This window comes from Zeus faber (genome assembly GCF_960531495.2).
Source record: "Zeus faber genome assembly, chromosome: 7".
NCBI lineage: Eukaryota > Metazoa > Chordata > Actinopteri > Zeiformes > Zeidae > Zeus > Zeus faber.
Window position 1 is genome coordinate 29,907,795 of NC_137203.1, and position 20,030 is coordinate 29,927,824.

Sequence of the window (20,030 nt, forward strand, 5' to 3'; positions counted from 1 at the left end):
CACTCAATTCCTTGATTGAATGACTTATTTGGTGTGCGTCAAACCAGTGGAACATGGAAGTGAAGTGTCCAAGCTCCCATTAGAAAAATCAGACAGACAGTAGTCACTACAGACAGTAGTCAAACCTTTGAAACAAGACTGTGAACTGGTGACAGCAATAGCCGAGTTAGGGGTGGATAACAGTATGAAGTGGTACCCAAACGGACAAGAACTCTCTGGACCAAGGCCGACTCACGTTGTAGAGGATGTCCACCCATCCCTCCATGGTTATGCACTGGAAGACAGTGAGCACTGCGAAAAGGATGTTATCGAAGTTGGTGATGCCAAAATTCGGGCCGATCCAGTACTCCCTGCAGACAGTGCCATTGGGGCAGGTCCTAGCCGGGGCCTCCATGCCGCAGGGGAAATCTGCCGCCAGCTCGCCTAGGATACACACACAACACACACACACACACACACACACACACACACACACACACACACACACACAGACACACACACACACACACACACACATGGCGCATGCACGCATGCACACACACACACACACACACACACACACACACACACACACACACACACACACACACACACACACACACACACACACACACACACACACACACTAAGATTCTCTACAGTTGTATACTGCATATAGATAAACAAGGCAGGTTATTTTTAGAATATCCCGGGGATAGGTTGTGTAGAAGGTGCCACACATTTGCAGTTAGAGAGAAAATTGGTATTGATTCACATTAGGGAGAAATTATATGGTGACGTCTTTCCGCCAGACACATCGCATTAAAGTTTAATATTTTTTATCGGGTGCAGGGATATAAGATCAAATTCATCACAGGCACCCTGTAATATGCCGTGAAGTGGTTGAAACCACGCAATGGCAATACAGTAGATGAAGCTGAATCAATGTGTAGGGGTACAAGGTAAAGCGCCTTTGATTGTCTATGTGGGACCAAGACACAGCACTAGATGGCAACGGATAGGTTTACCATTTTTCAACCCAGGAGTTATCAAAATGTTGATGGGACAAACATTTAAGCCTGTTGAAAATGTTGAAAATGGGAAACTCACATTATAGTCACAGGTATTTTTAAGGATGTTTTGAATAACAGTTATATCACATTTTATTTAAAAGCAATTGAGGCTTCGTATGAAGCGGCACAAGTTCCTGTTTCTAATCCCTTCACATTAGCATGGTTGTAGCCTAAAGAGATGATTTGCAGAAGTGTGAAAGTAAAATAGACCCTGAAAATACTGATGAAATGCAATGTTTGTGACCATTTGAATATATTGTGCAGCAGAGTGGTACGTTTCTCAATAGGAAAGCATTTAGAGATGATGTGCTGTAAACACTAATAAATTATGGAAACCGACCAGGGTTGAAAAAAAGCAAACCTACTCTTTAAGGGACAGCTTCACATGCTTGGTTTCCACCTACCTGTGTCTATCCTGAAGCAGGTGTGGTGGAACTTGCCCATGTAGAAGTCCAGGCCGATGATGGCAAACATGAGGATTGCGAAGAAGAGCAGAAGGCCAATCTGTAGCAGAGGCACCATGGCTTTCATTATGGACTTCAACACCACCTGCAGACCTGGGGAGGAGAAGAAGTGAAATATCAATGGGTTTTGCCAGAAGGAGTGACAGATCACAATGGCATGAATTCATCTCATGAGAAAGAAATGGGAAATACTAATCTGGTTGAATCTGGTTATTGCAAAAGAAATTACTGGAAAACAATGTTAATGTTATTTTGACAAATCTAATGGTAACAAGCACAATGCAAATACTGTGATTGTAGACTTTAAATCAGCACTATATAACTTTTGGTATTTGGGATTTGGCGCCCCCACAGTTTCTGAGTGTGACAATTTGAACCTTATTGGTCACGTTTCAACAACGGTCTATGATACAAATAAAAAAATAATGTACACCTAGGTTACAGCAACCCTGGAACTCGCCACTTCAGCGAGCACTCTCCCCACGGCTCCGTTTGCCCCCCTGCTACGGGTGTAGGTACCAGATGTGCTTGGCCTGGCAGATCGTCTCACACAAGCGTCTCAGAGGTTGAAACTTTGTGGCGCAATGAAAGTGAGTCATTTTAACCGACAAGTTTACAATTCATTGTTTTTTTCAATACATTTTATCAGGCATAAATTTTACCAGGCAAAAAAAAACATCAAGGAAGTGATGTAGTGCCGTAAAGCATAAGTACCCAAACACAGAACGTATATAGTGCAAGAACAGGGGGGTGGGTGGGAACGAAAGAGGTGCCATTCTCCATATTACAGGTCAGTGTACCATCAAATATATTCTGAAGCTGTTATGTTCAGGTAAAAAAGTTACATAGTGTTGCTTTAAAGGCAAAAATTACAAAAACAGAAATTGTTTGATATATAAATATACAGAATATACTATAATAATATACTATAATATAAGTGCTATACTATGCACAGGATCAATTATTGTTATGGCTATATAGGGTATGCATTATAAATATTAATTATTACTATGTACTAACTAGATCATTATGGTGTACAGTGTAATAGCATTGTTATTGCACATATATTACGATAATTCACAGTCACTGCCATACATTGTTTACAAATAACTGATCACCAAAAGTAGCACCAAAAGTTCATAATATCCACCTGTGCAAAATGATACTGTGCTCTAATAATAATAATAATAATAATAATGAGGATAATATTAATAGGAAGAAGAAAACTATCTAATGTGACTGTACAACTCACTGGGGATGCCAGAGACAAGCTTCAGCGGGCGCAGGACCCTCACTGCCCTCAGCGTCCTCAGGTCAAAGTCGGCCCCCGCCGTGGCCAGGATCCTGTAGGCGAAAACCATGGAGAACATAATCATAAATCATGGGGTGGGGGGAGGATGCCAGATAGAAAATAACAAATTGTTATCTTTTTGGCACAAATTAATGCTGACATTGGTTGAGGACTTGGCGCTGGACAATCGCTTTGTACATAGCGTGCCAATGTCGCATTTTGGAATTTAGATTTTGGTTGGCCTCGGTAATCCCTTTCACCTTTTATGTTGTCGCAGAGCAGACGGTCAGATGAGGTAGAAATCCATGATTGGTGCCATCTTGCGAGATTTCCTTATCAAACACAAGTTGGTATTTAGAAAGTTGTAAGTTGTAAACAAGGGACGGTGTTTTTTTGTCTTCGACTTTAAGCTTGGTGCGCCATGATTGGTCCACGAAAGCGGCAAGCTCCTCCATGTTTGTTCACTTTCGCTCACATGTACAGATAGCGTAAAGCACAGTGCCTCTGAATAGCGACATTGTGATAGAAAGGGTCATTATTTTTTGACCACATCGGGATCGGCAGTTATGCAGCCGATGTGTCCCAATTTTTAAACAAGTATAATAAACAAAAAGAAGAATATTATTATTTATCCTGTACATATCTGTTTTATACTACTTTTAAGTTACTCACCAAAATAAGCGAAGAAGTCCGACTAGGAATTATAAATCCATCCATGTTTGTTTACACTCGCGTTTAGACACGGCTCTCTTCTCTTCGGAATGGAACAAAGTTTGATGTTGTAGTCTGGCTGTCAGTATTCCACTGTTTAAAAGTGATGGGGAGGGGATATTTCTTTGGTTGGGAAAAAATTAAGAAATATAGAAGTCATAAAGTTATTTGTTTGATTACATTTATTTCACTGAATATATAATAATTATATTCCAAATTAAATTAATTGTCATAATTTTGAACAGGTTAGATAGATTGACCAATAATAACATTATTAGACAGTAATAAATTGTCTTTTATTCTCAGTGACTCGTTACTGCAGTATCAGGGGGGGAAAAATACTTGACTTGGGACTTGACCTGCCTTAACTGACCTGCCTTGACATAACCTGTGACTTAACTTGCCCAAGAAAAAAATCACTTGGGCACTTTTTGGTCAGATTTGCAACCCATTGGCTACGGGGGTGGGACAACAGGGCCCCTGCAACAGGTGAATCTACTGTAGAGGAATGCCTGGGGCATGGCAGGCTTAAAGTAGCGTGACACAAGTGGAATCATATATTGGTCTGCCTTGCATGAGACAGGCATTCTACGTGGCCCAGACGCTCCAAACAAGATCTCTCACAGGGGGGAGCTGTAGATTAGCGGGGACAGCCGGTCGTGCAATACAAGTGCAAGTGCAGCTCGGCCCACGGTCGGAAATAGAATACTGAACCATGTAGCGGGCCCTCATTACCGGCCCGAGGGCCCGACGTGCAGAATTTGAATCATTATCCAAGTGCCTGTTGGTATGCAGAGTGGTAGGGGAGGGGGCAGTGGATGGAAGGCCAGCCATATGTAAATCTGAATCACTCCGGCTCGAGGTTCTCCCTGAGAAATGATGTATGTGCCTTAACATCTCTATTCTCCACCACACACCCCTGCATAATAAAGACGCTCCTGTCTGAAAAGGTCCGTCATCTTGACTGCAGTTCAGCCCTCCACCCTGACGGGGATGGAAACCGGAAGGGTATATCAGGGAGGGGGGCAGGAGGGGAGAAGTGAATAGAGGAGGTGGAGGAGGACAAGGAGGAGGGAGTGACAGGGTGGGGGGGGGGGTATTGTTGTGTAGGCCTTAATCACAGCTTACAGTTTCAAAGGGCTGTACGAGTGCACATTTTTAAAGGACAATTTTGACAGCACCGACTTAAACTTAAGATCTTAATTGGACGTTTTTGCAGTATCGAACGACTTTGAAACGAGCCGTTTGATGTTGACCTCTTCAGCGAGGTCTCAGTTAAAACTAAAAAGGTTTGGCAGCGTACTTATATGTCAATTATACCAGAAACCACGCCGAAAGAGGCAAATACTACCACCCACCCTGGGAATGTCCCTGGGCCGATCTATGAAATATGAAGATCTAATAAACATTATTGGTTTTTCGTTCTCTGTGTTCGTGCACTGGGATATGTGATATGGCATATGTTGAAATGAAATGAGTACAAGGTTGATATGTGTTGAAAAATATAGAGAATATCAGAGAAACAGGGACAAAATGGGCCAATATATTTTGTAATATGTTCATGGGGAAAAACAAACAGAAATTGGAAAGATTTGCAAAACACATCTGGAGTCCTTCCACATAATACAATTGAGTTTTAAATACATCCCATTTTTTTCAAGGGACGTTTCAATAGACGTACAAGCGTACGCACATGCTCACTGTCACGTGCGCCGTGGCGTACGGTTTTCTGGGGACGTACACTACGCATTACGTCACTCAGCAAACGCTTTTGTTCCAAAGCAACTTCAAGTATCGTCTGTCATCGGCCATCAAACCCAACACGCTGCCAGGATCTCTGTGAGCAGAGCCTTGAATGAGAACAGATCTGCACTAACAAACAAACAAACAAACAAATAAATCGGGGAGGAGAGGAATCTGGTTCTCAGCTAATAGAATCACTAAGGAGCCTGCAGAGAGGCAAGCTGGAGAACCTTATTGTGGTATTTGGTGGAAATCCACATCTTCAATAGGCTTTTAAATGTGTTTAAACAGCAATTTGGGCGTCATTAAACGTCATTGCAAAAAAGACACTGAGCTGGAATGTTGGAATTCATTTGGTCGTTAATCACTGATTTCTCGCCAACAGTGTAACAGCAAGACTAGGGCAAAGTCATAATTAACGCATTATGCTTCGGCTAAATGTGAATTTCCTCTCTCTCTCTTTCTCTCTCTCATTTTTCCTTCCCTTCTGTCCTGCTCCAGTTATTAATCCTCTGCTTAAGACACCCCCAACTGACTTGCTGCTAATTGTAAAGGAAGGAATAGCACAAAAGAGGGGAGGGAATCACTTATTCCACCACTCCAATGGCATCTGCTTCAGAGGCAAGGTGTTGTTCCAGCGAAATCTGGATGCAACAACAAGAATAAGAAGGGGGTTCATGCATGCATAATTCATACATTAAGGTTGGCTTTTTTTTTCAATGCAGGCCATTGAAATGTTGTTAAGCTTCTGTCTGTGTCTGATGCAAGACGCCTGCCTATTGTGTGCAGGTCAAAATCTGCACATATTCATGCACAGAATGTCCAATATCGGTACATATACCTATAACTTGACTTATTTTATCCATAAATACTGTTACTTTTAGTCTTTCAGTCCCCACATGTCCACCTTCCCATGGCCCCAAAAGGCTGTTCCATAAAAATAAGCAAAATGCTATTTTTCCACAACACCCATTCGACCAGCACACAAAACAGCTGGCCACAGTGGACCCTGCCATCATTAATGGGTGACACAGCGTGAAAGGCACAGACACACAAATCCATGTATTGATAGATCTTAAAAACTGCATTTTTTTATTTTTCATAGACATAGTAACAGCAAACCTTTATTACCATGGTTTGGGCCACAGTGGAGCCTGTGTGTTGTAAAGCTGTGCAAAGCAACAGGAACAGCATCATAGATGGTCGATACAACACAGTATATCTACATTAGTCTAGGAGATGGAAAATGAACTGTTTTTGCTCACCTAATAGTATAACAGGACCCCAAAACACATGCCAGCTGCACTAAATTTGGTCCAAACAAAAGCGAAATGTACATACATTTCAGATTTAGTGACCCAACCGATTGAGTGGACTTGCATTACTGACCATCCACCATTCTAGGACATGTCATTGTATTACTCCTTTGCTATAAGTTATTAAAGTCCATGAGAAATATTCATAAGCAAAATCTTCATATATAAACATCTTGCCTCTCACTCACACACTTGGACATTTATGGATGAAAACTAGTCTCCTTCTAGGATATAAAGTGAATACATTTTGTAGGTTTTTCTGCAAAATGTTTTTTGTTTTATCATTGTATGTTCTCTTGTAATGTATCTCTTGTTTTGTAAGCCAATGGACCCAAACCAAATTTGTGCTCCTTCTGGAGTCGATGCATTTTTACCGCTGCTGTCTCCTTTTCTGATGGGGATAATTCCTTCTTAGGTGTATGCCTAAGTGAAATCCAAGTTATAATTGTCACTACTGCTACTTACACTACAACCAACACTGGAATGAAACATTGAAGCTGAACTGCGGCTAATTTGGAGACATGGGTGTGGTTATATCAGGTGGTCCAGGTTCCCAGAAGAGAGCTCATGTATCCCCATAGCAACGGCCAATGGGTCTCATGGGTACTGTTAGCTGTTAGCATGGACTGCTACCAGTCATCCTAAACAACAATACAAGTTCTAAAAACAACCCTTTGGTCTTGTGACTATGATTTGCATTGGTTTCTCCATGGCAACAGCCCATGAGGCTCATGGGTGCTGTAGGATGTGAGGGGCTCGATGAGGGCACCGGCCATTGCATCATTCCACAATGTAGTTTCATCATTATGGAGACTCCCAGGATTCTGCATTACTTCCGGAACTAATAGCCACATTTCCACTCTATAGCAAAGCAGTAATACAATGACATGTCCTGGAATGGTGGATTGTCAGTAATGCAAGTCCACTCAATCGGTTGGGTCACCACATCTGAAATTTACAATACAAGTTAATGCAAATTTTGTCATGTTAAGATTGCGTCTGGTAAGCCATTAAAAAAAAAAAAATCTGTCTGTCTTGTTATTTTATCCACCCAAGCACTTACAATTGCTTACTTTCATCTGCAAAGATGGTGGTTAATTTAAGACAACAGATGGTCCCGACATACTGTAGTCTCATTAATCAATGTCACATATTGATTCCTATGAACAAAATAAACATCAAGATTCAAGATTCAAGATTCAAGGGATTCAAGAGGTTTATTTGTCACATACATACACATAGTGTCATACCTATATGCACTGAAATGTCTTTGCAACGCACCCTGAGATTATGCACAATAGTTACTAAACCGAACATAATAGCTAACCTACTTCCTACCTACCTGGCTAACTAACTGAAACGTAATGCAGTTAGTGAATAGAATAATATAAATTACAAAAAAATTTAAATAAAATAAGACTCAAAAAGATAATACAAATTGGGGGTACAAAATAGAAGGTAATAGAGTTATATATATGGGATAGGCTAATTGTATATAAAGATATGTGCAGTAAAGTGCATGTGAATAAAGTCAGGTAGTGAGTATGGAGATATACAGTAGAGTATACAACAGTACGGCACAGCAATACAGTAACACCAAAGAGAACAGCAATACAGCGTAGTATGCAGTAACCCAGAACAGTGATACAGTATGCAGTACAGTATGCTACATACAGTACAGTAGTACATCAAATAAAGGTACAGGTAGAGCAGAGAGAGGCAGAGTAGATAGGAGGTAGAATTGAGGTAGAGTAGAGGCCGGATAGAGTTAGAGTAGGTCGAGGGAGCTGGAGTAGAGATCGAGTAGAGGTAGAGGTAAATGTTTTCTGCCCTAGTACTCTAGTGCAAGGTCAGGATGCTTTTGCGCTACTTTTTTTGTGGGGACAAGTGTAATAATTGTCGACGAAAGTGTGAAAGAAAGCTAAACCAATGACAATGATTGAAAAATTCTGACAATCAGCAGGGCTTAACGATTCACACAGCTAAAATAATATGTTGCCAAGTGTGAACATTCACAAAAATGCAGAGGTTGACCTGAAAACACAATAACAGCAGTATTTATCAGAAATTCAGACTGAAAACAGGCCTCATAATGCATTCTGGTGGTGTGCACAAACTCAGGTGACAAATGAATTTGAGACTCAAATTAACTTATTAACTTAACTTTATCAACTACTATTTGAAAAAAAAGTGAATGGCACTTATTATAGTCTAGCTGGATTATTAGATGAGTAGACTTTACCCCAACTGGTCAATGCAGAAAGTTTATGCAAGACTTGTCAACGATTCGTTTGTAACAAACAAGTCTTTGAAATTGCAAAAGAGTCGTTTGTTCGCGACTCTGTTGCTTGTCTCAACTGAGACTCAAATCTTGAACGAAAAGACCCGAGAGCCCCAAGCAGAGGCAATGACACCCAAAGCGATTCTCGAGCAAAATCCATGAGTCACGCATGCGCCTCAGGTATTACACTCCTGAACCGGATAGCGAGCGAGGATCTGTGATAACGCAAGTCATGTACGCACAAGGGACACCATCTGATACAAACGCATGCATTTTATCGGTCTCCTCAGAGTTTTATTGACTTTCACATTTGTGCCAATCAGCTCTTTTGGCTGTTTCCATGCTAACTTAAGAGACTAGAAACTGGAAGTTGTGCTGCTTCCTACTGGAAACCTGCTGTTCATTATGCTTTGGATGTAATATGGCAATTAACAAAAAAATATAAGAAAAAAATGGGATATTGCTGGTATGTGAAACATGTTTATGCACAAAGATACGTGTTACTATAATGTGTGATTCCTTTTTTCCGAAAAGGAGAATAAAGGCTGAAACATTAGCACCATTTGGATTGCATTTAAGCAAAGTGAGAAGCTGCAGCAGAGTGGTCAGTTTCTCAATAGTAAAGCCTTAAGCAAGGGTTGTGCTAGGAACAGGTATGCAAAAAAGATGGGAACCAACATTGTAATGGGCTGAGAAATCGTGAACCTATCGTTTAACCTGGGGTGATGCTGTAATAAGTGATGATGTTGTAAGTTATACAAGTCCATGAGTTTCCTGAAGTTGTCAACATAAGGATTTTCCTGGATTTTTCAGATAATTACCCTCTCTCCAAACTGAAACCAAAATGAATCCAAATACAGTCCACCAAAAACGAGCTGAAACTCTCTTAAAATGGACAGAATTTTGATCTTAATTTTTCTTTCTTTCATTCTTAAATATGCTCAATACATGGAAAAATTCAGCTCCCAACAACACTGAATTGAATCCACTGTACTGGCACTTCATGTATAAAGGACAGCAGCATTGCATTGAGTCTTAATTTAACATCCTTTTTGTTCAATATACAGTAGTCTACTGACAATATATATTTTCCTTTTGGTCAAATGCTCGTAAAACAAAACTGAAAGTGAAGGGAATAAAATTAAATCTTGAATTAGCGTAAAAGGCAAAAGGAGACTGTGCTGATGACGCCTGATGCAATTAATGTAGGTGTTGGCTACAATAATAAAACAAATGGAATGGTGGTATAAAAAGGGGTCAAGGGGCTTGAGGAATGAGGGTGAGTTATGCAACACTATCAGCAAGCATTATGTAAGATACAAAAATATTGTTTTCATTTTTTGGAGACAGTGGAAGATGGAGACGGTGAGCACAGCGTGGCTGCTGTGAGTGACATTCGGGGAAATGGCAGCTGCTGCTGAACGATAACAGCTGCAATGTACAGGACCCGTCGAACATAGTTTGCCTCTAAGGATCTGTTCTCGTTGACAGGTAGAGGAGGAAATTCCTGGTAGTTGTTATTTAAGCTGGTGAAGATCGCCTCTCTAAATCGTACACTTGTAAAATGCACTTATACCAATATGAGCCTTGTCACACGGTATTAGTTGCAAACAAGAATTAGGAACAAATACTGAGTTATCTTCGATGGGCAGCTAAGGACTGCAACCTGTAGTCTAATATGTGTTTTGCCACTGAGACAGTTGAAAAGCACTAGTTTGACCAAATGCTCCAACTTAAAGGAACAATCAGTAACGTTGGACAATTAGTGACGAATAGACCGCCCTCTAAAAGGAGGCCACAGAAACTACACCAGCCACGCCAAACGTGATGCTCATCCTCCGCGAGGCTTCTCTGCCTTCATAGCAGAGGGGTCTTGTTTGGAGCTGAATGGAACGGGAACTGAACTGCTATAAAACCAGTTTGGGGATATAAAAAGCGGAGTTCCTGGGGGCGGGGATTGAATAGAGATTGACAGCCCTGTCAATCTCCGCTCAATCTCCGCCCCCAGGAACTCCGCCTGTTTAGAGAGCTTGATATCTCAGCAGCCATTGAGGTAACAGTGGACTGACTTGAATTAATCAACATTTGTGAACCCCGGCCCCTATATCAGGGTCAATACGCACAACGGGCGGATCAAATATTACATATTGTATGTACCTTTAAATAGCAACTTAATAGCAACAACCCTGAGAAAAACATGCACAGAAATCCTTCTTTATGACTGTGTGGCCAGGTCCAGCTCCAACACCATCATCGTCATCACGTTTGCTGACGAGAGCCTCATGGTGGGCCTGATCACCGACGACGATGAGAAGGCCTACCGTGAGGAGGTGGCTGACCTGTCAGTCTGGTGCCAGAAAAACAGCCTCCACCTGAACGTCAGCAAAACCAAGGAGCTGATTGTGGACTTAAGGAGGGGATTACAACCGAGGACGCACGTGCCCTTGGTGATTAATGGCACTCCTGTCAACAGGAGCAGCTCCAGTGAGCTCCAGTGAGCAGCTTCAAGTACCTGGGTGTCCACATCACGGAGGACTTAACATGGACTTTACACACAGACACTCTGGTGAGAAAGGCGAGGCAGCGTCTTTACCACCTCAGGCAGCTGAGGAAATGCTTGGTGAGGATCCTCAAGTCCTTCTACTCTGGAGCAGTGAAGAGCATCCTGACAGGCAACATCACTGCCTGGTTTGGGAACTGTACTGCTCAGGACAGGCGGGCCCTGCAGAGGGTGGTGCATTCGGCCCAATGTACCACTGGAACTACCCTCCCCTCCCTGCAGGACTTATACACCAGGATTAGTAGTAGCAGAGCCCACAGGATCATGAAGGATCCTCATCACCCCAACAACGCACTGTTCCAGCTGCTGCGGTCGGGAAAGCGCCTCCGCAGTCACACAGCGAGGACAGAGAGACTGTAATGGAGTTTCTTCCCACAAGCCATAAGAACTGTCAATGCTGAACTCACCAGGGGTCCTAACAAAAAGTACGGAGTCACTCACACTGGCTTACTGTACTGTATGTAGCATACTATACCGCATACTTTATCACTGTTCTGGGTTACTGCATACTGTGCTGTATTGTTGTTCTGTGCGTTGTTACTGTATTGCTGTGTCGTACTGTTGTATACTGTACTGTATATCTCCTTACTCACTTTATTCACATGCACTTTACTGCACATATCCGTATATACAAATAGCCTGTTCCATATACATAACTCTATTCCCTTCTATTTTGTACCCCCACTCTGCATTATCTTTTGGAGTCTTATTTTATTGAATTTTATTTCATTAATATTATTCTATTCACTAACTGAATTATGTTTTAGGAATCACTTAGTTTCAGTTAGTTAGCCAGGTAGGTAGGAAGTAGGTTAGCTATTATGTTCGGTTTAGTAACTATTGTGCATAATCCCCGGTGTGTTGCAAAGACATTTCACTGTATGTATATGTATATGTATGAACGTATCTTGAATCTACTTCGAATATCATTACTATCTACAAATGTATTCTAACATATGAACACAGCATTACTGCCCCTCTCTTTCTCGTTTAAGTGGAGATGGGGTGACAGTCGCCGGATCCCATCTCATTCAACAAATCCAAACAAGTATTGAGGTGGAAAGAGAAACAGTGACGCAGGAAGAAGGTGGAGGAGGAAAAGGACCAGACCAGAAGTCAGCAGATTTAACAATGAATTCCACAAAGAGTGCTTTATTTTTCAGTGAAAAGACAACATTGTCACCACTTTGTGATTGGCTACGCCCCTTGATCTTATGAATTATACATTCTTTGCAGTAAATGTCTCAAAACGCACCTTAGTAGGCTTTTCACGTTCCACAAATGGCAATTCTATTCAACTATAGGTAGAGTAATCTTTATTGCCGCGGCAACTGGGTACTTCAGTCTATGGGACAGGTTAAAATCTCATACAAACGACTAATAACCAATGCTGCCTCACCAAATGATTTGTCTGTCATATGAAGTTCCCCCTAAAATTTATTCAGCAACTTTTTCCCTCCAGTAAATGTCCTTTGGGTTTGAAGTAGCTGTGTTAGTGACACTTCAAATGGACATCCGATACACAGAATGACCCTATGTTTCACACACCCGTGAAATCTCAGGAATAAGTGCAGAAAGAAACTCCATGAATGACTGATAAAACCCGGCTTTGAATTTGACCTTCCTTTGGTCCCAAAGACAAAAAATAATCACAAATTCAAAAGCAAATCTCTTTTACAGTACAGTCCAAAATTGACCCTGACGGCCAGAGAATCATCCAGTGTTAGGGGATTATAATCATTTTACCTGATGTAGGAAATACAAAGTCAACACTTTTGGGGGGTTTTGCCATTGTGAGAGGTTAGAAGGCCAACCTCAGCCCAGGAAACTCGTTTTTGTTTGTTTGTTTTCTTTAATCGGGATCCAAAGCAATTTTGTCTCTTTCCAACGTCCTTAGAAACAAATCCATGCATCACTACTCAGGTACAGTGGCCATTTCCACGCAAAAGCCCTCAGACACGACTGACAATCACTAGCACACAAAAGTCCACCGCTCCACGTGACAGATTTCATACGCAAAGGTCTGCCCAACAACCCATTCAGCGTGAGTTACGAGTCTGTAATTTGCGTCCCGACAGTCTAGTGCGTTGACTCTGCAATCGGTGACACTTCATACATGATAATGAAACACGTGCTAATAAAGGCGCACGCAGGCTATATTTAGTCCTAGGAAACCAAACATGTTACCACCGAAGGCTAAAATAGATCAGTGTCTCACTCTGCCTCCAGAGCTCTAGGGCTTGGGGCACCACATCGCTCCCTCTCTGACGATACCAACTGTGCCCACAGCGCGCAACACAGCTTGTTTTTATTTTTGATGTAGCTTATTTTATTTTACTCTTTTCCCTTGTGAAACGAAACAAGCACCATGCGTAATGAGTTCTTTCTCCGTCAGTCTCTTACCCTCCCCCCCCTTAAGGGCCTGATGTTTTTGCATCCTATCAACGCCCCTGCTCGCGATATCTTTTTTTTCTTACCGCCTGTAAACAAGCTAATAATATTAGGTGTATTGGTTGTATTGTTGTATTGTATATGGTATTGTATAGAAATGATGAATGTTCTTAAGAGTTCTAAAGAGAATTTTATTTGAATTATTGTTTATTCATTGATTATTCATTCTTATTACTATTGTCATTGTTTGGATTTTTATTATTCTCTGAATTTTTCAGGCTAAGGAAACTAAAATTTCACCAGAAATAGACGAACCTTTGTGCTTCACCGACGTTCGAAAACTTTCGATGAGGTAATGGAACGAGATGAGTTTTAATGCACGACGCTTGTGACGTCATCATCCAATTTGCTATAATTGTGCAGGTTGTGGTTCTGAACATCCATTTGCGTCATGCGCGGTGTAGAGTCCATCGCTCAGGGGTTAGAGATTACAAACCAGGCGTGTATGTGTGTGTTTAGTATGAAAATGATAAATAATCTCGTAAAAACGTCAACCGCTTTCCGATTTCATGGAATTGTAACCCGTCGAAAAACTTGGACACAAAAAACATTAATTCACAGAAACACATGAGAACATCGAGTGAAGTCCACCCCAGTTGCGGGAATGAATGATGCGTTCAACGTACTAGGAACGCGTTGGAAACTAAAACCCAAGAAATTAGTCACAGAAAGACGCTTCAAAATGTAATTCCTCACTAACAGGACTAAAATGGACCCCGTGTATTGCTGCCTGCAGCTATATTTATCATTATTATTACAATGTTTTTACATTATTTTTTTTGTCTTCCGTAATTGTCCGTTTATCTGTGCAACCTCTGTGCATAAATAAATATATATTAATAATAATAATGTTTTTTTTCTTCCACAATTGTCTTTTATCCATGCCTTTTAAATCTGTGAAGCACTTTGTTACCTCAGTTTTGATCACGTAAATGAAATATAAAAAATATAAATGTTTTGTATAAATAGAGTTATATTATTATTATTAATTTTTTACAGATTCTGCTCATACCAAATGTAACCACACCACCCCTCTTCGGTGTTCCCCGGAATGCTGCCCAATAGGATTGGAGATGCAGGAGGGTAGGCCAGGGAGAGGCGGCCGTGACACCCAAGCGAGCGTCCCATGGCGTGAAATCTGCTCGGCCTGGGGTGGAAGATGAGAGCAACCAGGCAAGGAGCCGCATCTGTTTTATTCATGGTTTCACAGTCGCTGCAGAGACCAGATCACTGGTCCAGGTTTCCTTCACAGGTATGAAGAGAAATGTAATGCATGGTACCATTAAGGAATGCATTACATTCAGGGAATTGGGCCTAAAATGTAGGCTCAGCGAAAATGTTGCTTGTTTCAGTAATTTTCCAGTATGACTGTCCATCCAAGTCTGACGATGCAATTTAAGAGTTTCAGTCCAAAGTGAAAGATCATTTACAGAAAAAAAGATGATGTGGTGCTTTACAAGTTGTAAAAGCGATATGGGAGTTTTATAGAACATATGACTGTATATGATGATTTCTATCTTGATATGTCCATATGCTGCCTACTAACTATAATGTGAAGCAGGTCGAAACAAACCATGCAAGTATATGGAAAATGGACTTTGTTGTACCATATAGGAACACGGCGTAACTTTGGTTTGAGAAGTGGGGGGACACAATAAAACACGGGGTCTGAGGGTCCTCCTCCAGAAAGGAAATTGTGCTTTGAATCCCATTTCCTGCATTTATACGTACATATAGGGACTACAGTAACCAATACAAAATCATAAATAACCTACCTGCAACTCAGTGCTGCTTCTCCCTGCCTTGCCCCTCGCCCTCTCTGCCTTCCATAGGCACCTCCACATCATCTGATCTCTGATATGAAAGCAGTTGACACGGACAAAATATAGAACAATGCTGATGGGAAAGCCGGGGCCATATCGAAATGATGTTGGTTGTATAATTGTATTATTGTTTTTTTCTTTAATTTGAATTCAACCGTGTTCACTACTTATCATGTTCACTTCTTCCTCTCATTGTCAACAAATCAAAATCACCTAACCCTTTATACAGCACATATAACCTACCTGCAAGTACTACAGCTAATAATTCGATTTGTTTTTCCCGAAGGAGCAGATCTCTAATGTTTTTCTGTCAACGCGTAAAAGTCCAAAACGCTATGAAGCCTGCCAGAAATACTTAATATTTTAACTTCAGTCTCGTAATTAAGTTTTTTTTATTAATTAAGTCAAAATTATAAACAAAATTACATTATGGCACCCATTTTACATGCAGTAAGAAAATAAGAATATACATATAACCAAATTGCGTAGGGTGTTAAATATTATATTATGGAAATATTACTGTTACAATCTACAAAAGATAAAGTATTTTAGTATAAAAACTTGCATTTTTGATTTAAGTATCCTATATCATAAATACACATCTGGCATTTGTAACAAACCAAACCGCTTGAAAATCGGACAAAAATTCAGTTAGTTATGATGATTTAATTTTTGTGGATAGACCTCCTGCCTCCATAGACATTGATGCATGAGGAGACGCGGCTGCCCCACACCCATAGGGCGGCGATTGACGCACAAGATTCAACCGCGAGGTAATGCAGCATGGTTGTCTGGTTACAACTGCCGATGTTTTTCATTCTACTGAGTGGTAGAAGTAAAGAATAAATGTTTGACACATCCTTTGTTTTAAGTTAACCTTTGCAAGTAGTGACTTATATATGGAACGCCATTTAAGTTAATATTAAATAAATAAATACATAAATAAATAAATATGCTTCTGAACCAAATACTGAAATAAACAAATTAGGTGGAAAAATATATAGATATATAGTCCAATAAATAAATGGGGTTTATTTTGAAGGACGCTTTTCAAAAGGCAATTTTTATTCATTTCAGGGGACTTTTATTTCATAATTCCACATTTATTTATTGAAGAGGACTTTTATCTCATAATGCCCCATTTCCAATCCTTATATGCAGACGAATGGGGCGTCCTTATCTCACAGATTCAGATTCGGTGGAGAAACGGGAAACACCGGCTCTGCAGTTGACGCTCTCCTACGCAACAGTGGCGGTTGCTCGGACCTGGTCCTCAGCAACGACCTACGACTCCTGCCGCCGGGGAACAGACTTTGCACCCGGGGAATTATAAAATAAATCTTTCGAAACCTACAACTGCATTGTTTTGCATCTATGATTAGAACAAGTGCTTTCAATGCACATTATTATATTATTTAAGGTATATAGTTATGTTTACGATGATATTCTATGAATTTCCGCCCCTGGATTAGGAATCATCCGCAAGTACTTTTTTAAGGTATGCTGAGATTGTAAACAAAGCTAGCTCGCAAGCTACAAGCTACTTGATTGTTGATGTTGGTAACAAATACCGTCTTTGACGAAAATTGACAGTCAACGCTGTACGTGACAAATAATCTCTTGAACTTGAACTTGAACTTGTACACTGAGTTGTTGACTGGCATGACGCACGTTTTCACTTTTCATATTTTGTTATGGATATTGCATCGGAAAGCTCCACCATGGGGTGATGGTAGGGCTGCACGAGGTTTAAGAATTCCATACAAGTAATCGGAGGGAATTTCTGCTAACACATTTGTGGTGTGAGGGTGGTGTGGTTAAGCAGCCACACCTGTCTTGGGTCTTGGTAATTGGATGGTGCATGGTGGCTGTACGCCTGTTGCTCGTCAGAGCAATCAACTAGCAACAAGTAAATCACCCATCCCTACACACAGACAGGGAGAGGCTCTGTCATGACATGTGTCCATCTGTTCCTGGCTTTTCCACCTTGCCCACTCTCTACAATAAAGTGGCGTGTTTGCAACATCTCTGCCTGTGTCTCTGTGTGGGAGGGCCCTGAAAACACCACTCGGGTGGCGTGTGGCAGGCTGAACTGCCACAACATTTAAAAACGTGTGTTAAAGAAGTCACCTGAGGTTTATCACATTGAAAAACATGGAAACACAAACTGTGATATCGTGGCAAAAGTTCCTCCAAATATAGAGTGCTGCAGGGAGGATATATTTTTTGTAGGCCAACCCAGAAGTTACCGTCGCCCTGGTTCCCTCGGCCGAAAAGCCACTGGGATTTTACCATTGGATTTTGGATATCTACAAGTTGGAAAGTTTGAGTTCGAATATTTATAAGAGCGCAAGTATAAACACCACGAGAGGCTGTAAAGGCGGACTAGTGGGTAGATGAGTTTCCGTGTTCAGTGTGATGTTTCTATCCCCGGCAACCTCTGTACCAACCGCCTTTTTAAGACAGATAAAAGCTTCAAAATTCACAAGTGGAGCATTTACTGAAATATTTTATGTCGTGGAACAAAGCATGAAAATCTCTTAAGCTTGTGTTAACCCTAGACCTTATTTCAGACATATAACCAAAAACCCATCGACTTTAAGACGAGGGAACTGGAAGTGCAGAGATTCGAACTAATTTCTGGGTTTTTGGACTCATTTCTGCAGCACTCTATTTCAGATCTCATATCCCAAGGACATTCTGTGGCAATATATTCTTATTATTAATTTAGACCAGTAGTCCCCAAACCTTTTATTTAACTTGGTGCCCCTCCTCCTCTGAAAGACAGAAGATAATGCTGTATGAGAGCTAACTGTCCTGATCAGATTAGAAGATGATTTCGATGACATGTTTGTCACAGTTACGGAGGGGTAGGTTTTAGGATTTTTCGCAACATGTTTCGCAGCATCTCTATTTTTGACAACCTGTCAACGGGTAGGGCCTCTGAGGGGGTGCCAGAGAGATGCATCTCCTGCCTTGGGAAACGACGATTCACGCTCCAATTACTAGACACACAATTACCAAACAATATCTCAATTTCACAACAATACAGTACCGCTGAAAGACGATACCCGGTTTATCACCGAAGTGGAATGAGAGATGAGGACATGGGGGGGGGGGGGCGAGAGAGAGGAGGGTGGAGGGTGGGGCTCAGGGAGGGATGAGTGAGTGAACAAGACAGACAGAGAGAGAGAGAGAGAGAGAGAGAGAGGAGGAAGGGTGAGCGGAGTCGATTGCGGAGACAAACTCGGGGCGTCACCATAGAAACAAAGGAGGCTCCGGTGAGCTCATTAGAGACAAACAGCCAAGCAGGAGAACGGAGAGAGGGGGGTGGAGAGAGAGAGAGAGAGAGGGTGAGAAAGAGTTAAAAGAAAAGAAGGGGCAATTGAGAGAGACATAGAAAGAGAAAAAGCGAGAGGAGGGACAAAGGGGAGAGAAAGAGAGAATGAGGGGGTAAAAAGCCGAGTAATAGGGGAAGAGAAAGAGAGTGAGAATGAGGGATTGGAAGAGAGACAGAAAAATCAAGGAGGGAGAAAGGGGGGGGGGGGGTGGGAGAGAGAGGGGGGGGGGTTAGGGAGAGAAGCAGAAGGAAAGAGAGGGAGAGAGGGAGAAGGAGGTAGAGAGAAGGAAAGATAGAGGGAGCGCAGAAGAGCGGGGAGGATGGCGAGAGCCGGGGGAAGATACATACACAGACAAAGGAAGAGGGAGACCGAGAGAGAGGGGAAGAGAGTGATGGGTGGATTCGGCTTGGGAGGAGTAAAGGAGCGCGGCAGAGAGAGAAAGAGGCACAGTGAGGCGTGAGGAAGCGACGCAGAGAAATCACATGATAGAGAGAGAGAGGGAGAGGAAGGAAGAAAAGACTGCGATGTAAAGCACCGAAAGAAAGAGAACATAAGGGAAAGGGGGAGTAGAAATGCCAGTGAAAGACAGAGAGACATCAGAGCAAGCCAAATAGATGCAGAGAGATAGAGAGGGGGGATTGTGTGTGTGTGTGTGTGTGTGTGTGTGTGTGTGTGTGTGTGTGTGTGTGTGTGTGTGTGTGTGTGTGTGTGTGTGTGTGTCATGCTCCATGGTATGGTTGTTATTGTATACTTTTTTTTATTATGATGTGTCTTAATTGTTAATCGCTCTTGTGGCAACACCAATGCACAATAAAGCTTTTTCGAATTAAAATTGAATCAAGAGAGAGAGCGAGAGCGAGAGCGAGAGCGAGTGAGAGAGAGAGAGAGAGAGAGAGAGAGAGAGAGAGAGAGATTTTAAAGCATCTTTATTTTAACATTTTTTCTGGTTCACAGAGAGAGAGAGAGAGAGAGAGATGGTTGGAATGCAGGTTTGGTA

The 20,030-nt window shown here is 41.6% G+C and overlaps 1 protein-coding gene across 1 annotated transcript in view; it reads right to left on the reverse strand.

Moving 5' to 3' along the window:
• The window catches only part of cacna1ba (calcium channel, voltage-dependent, N type, alpha 1B subunit, a), a gene marked incomplete at both ends in the record, with an annotated part of 136,297 nt that overhangs the window by 96,550 nt on the left and 19,717 nt on the right, over positions 1-20,030 (reverse strand). The window contains 3 exon segments of the mRNA XM_080004319.1: positions 236-423; positions 1,457-1,609; positions 2,769-2,860. Coding sequence (XP_079860445.1) covers positions 236-423; positions 1,457-1,609; positions 2,769-2,860 — 433 coding nt within the window.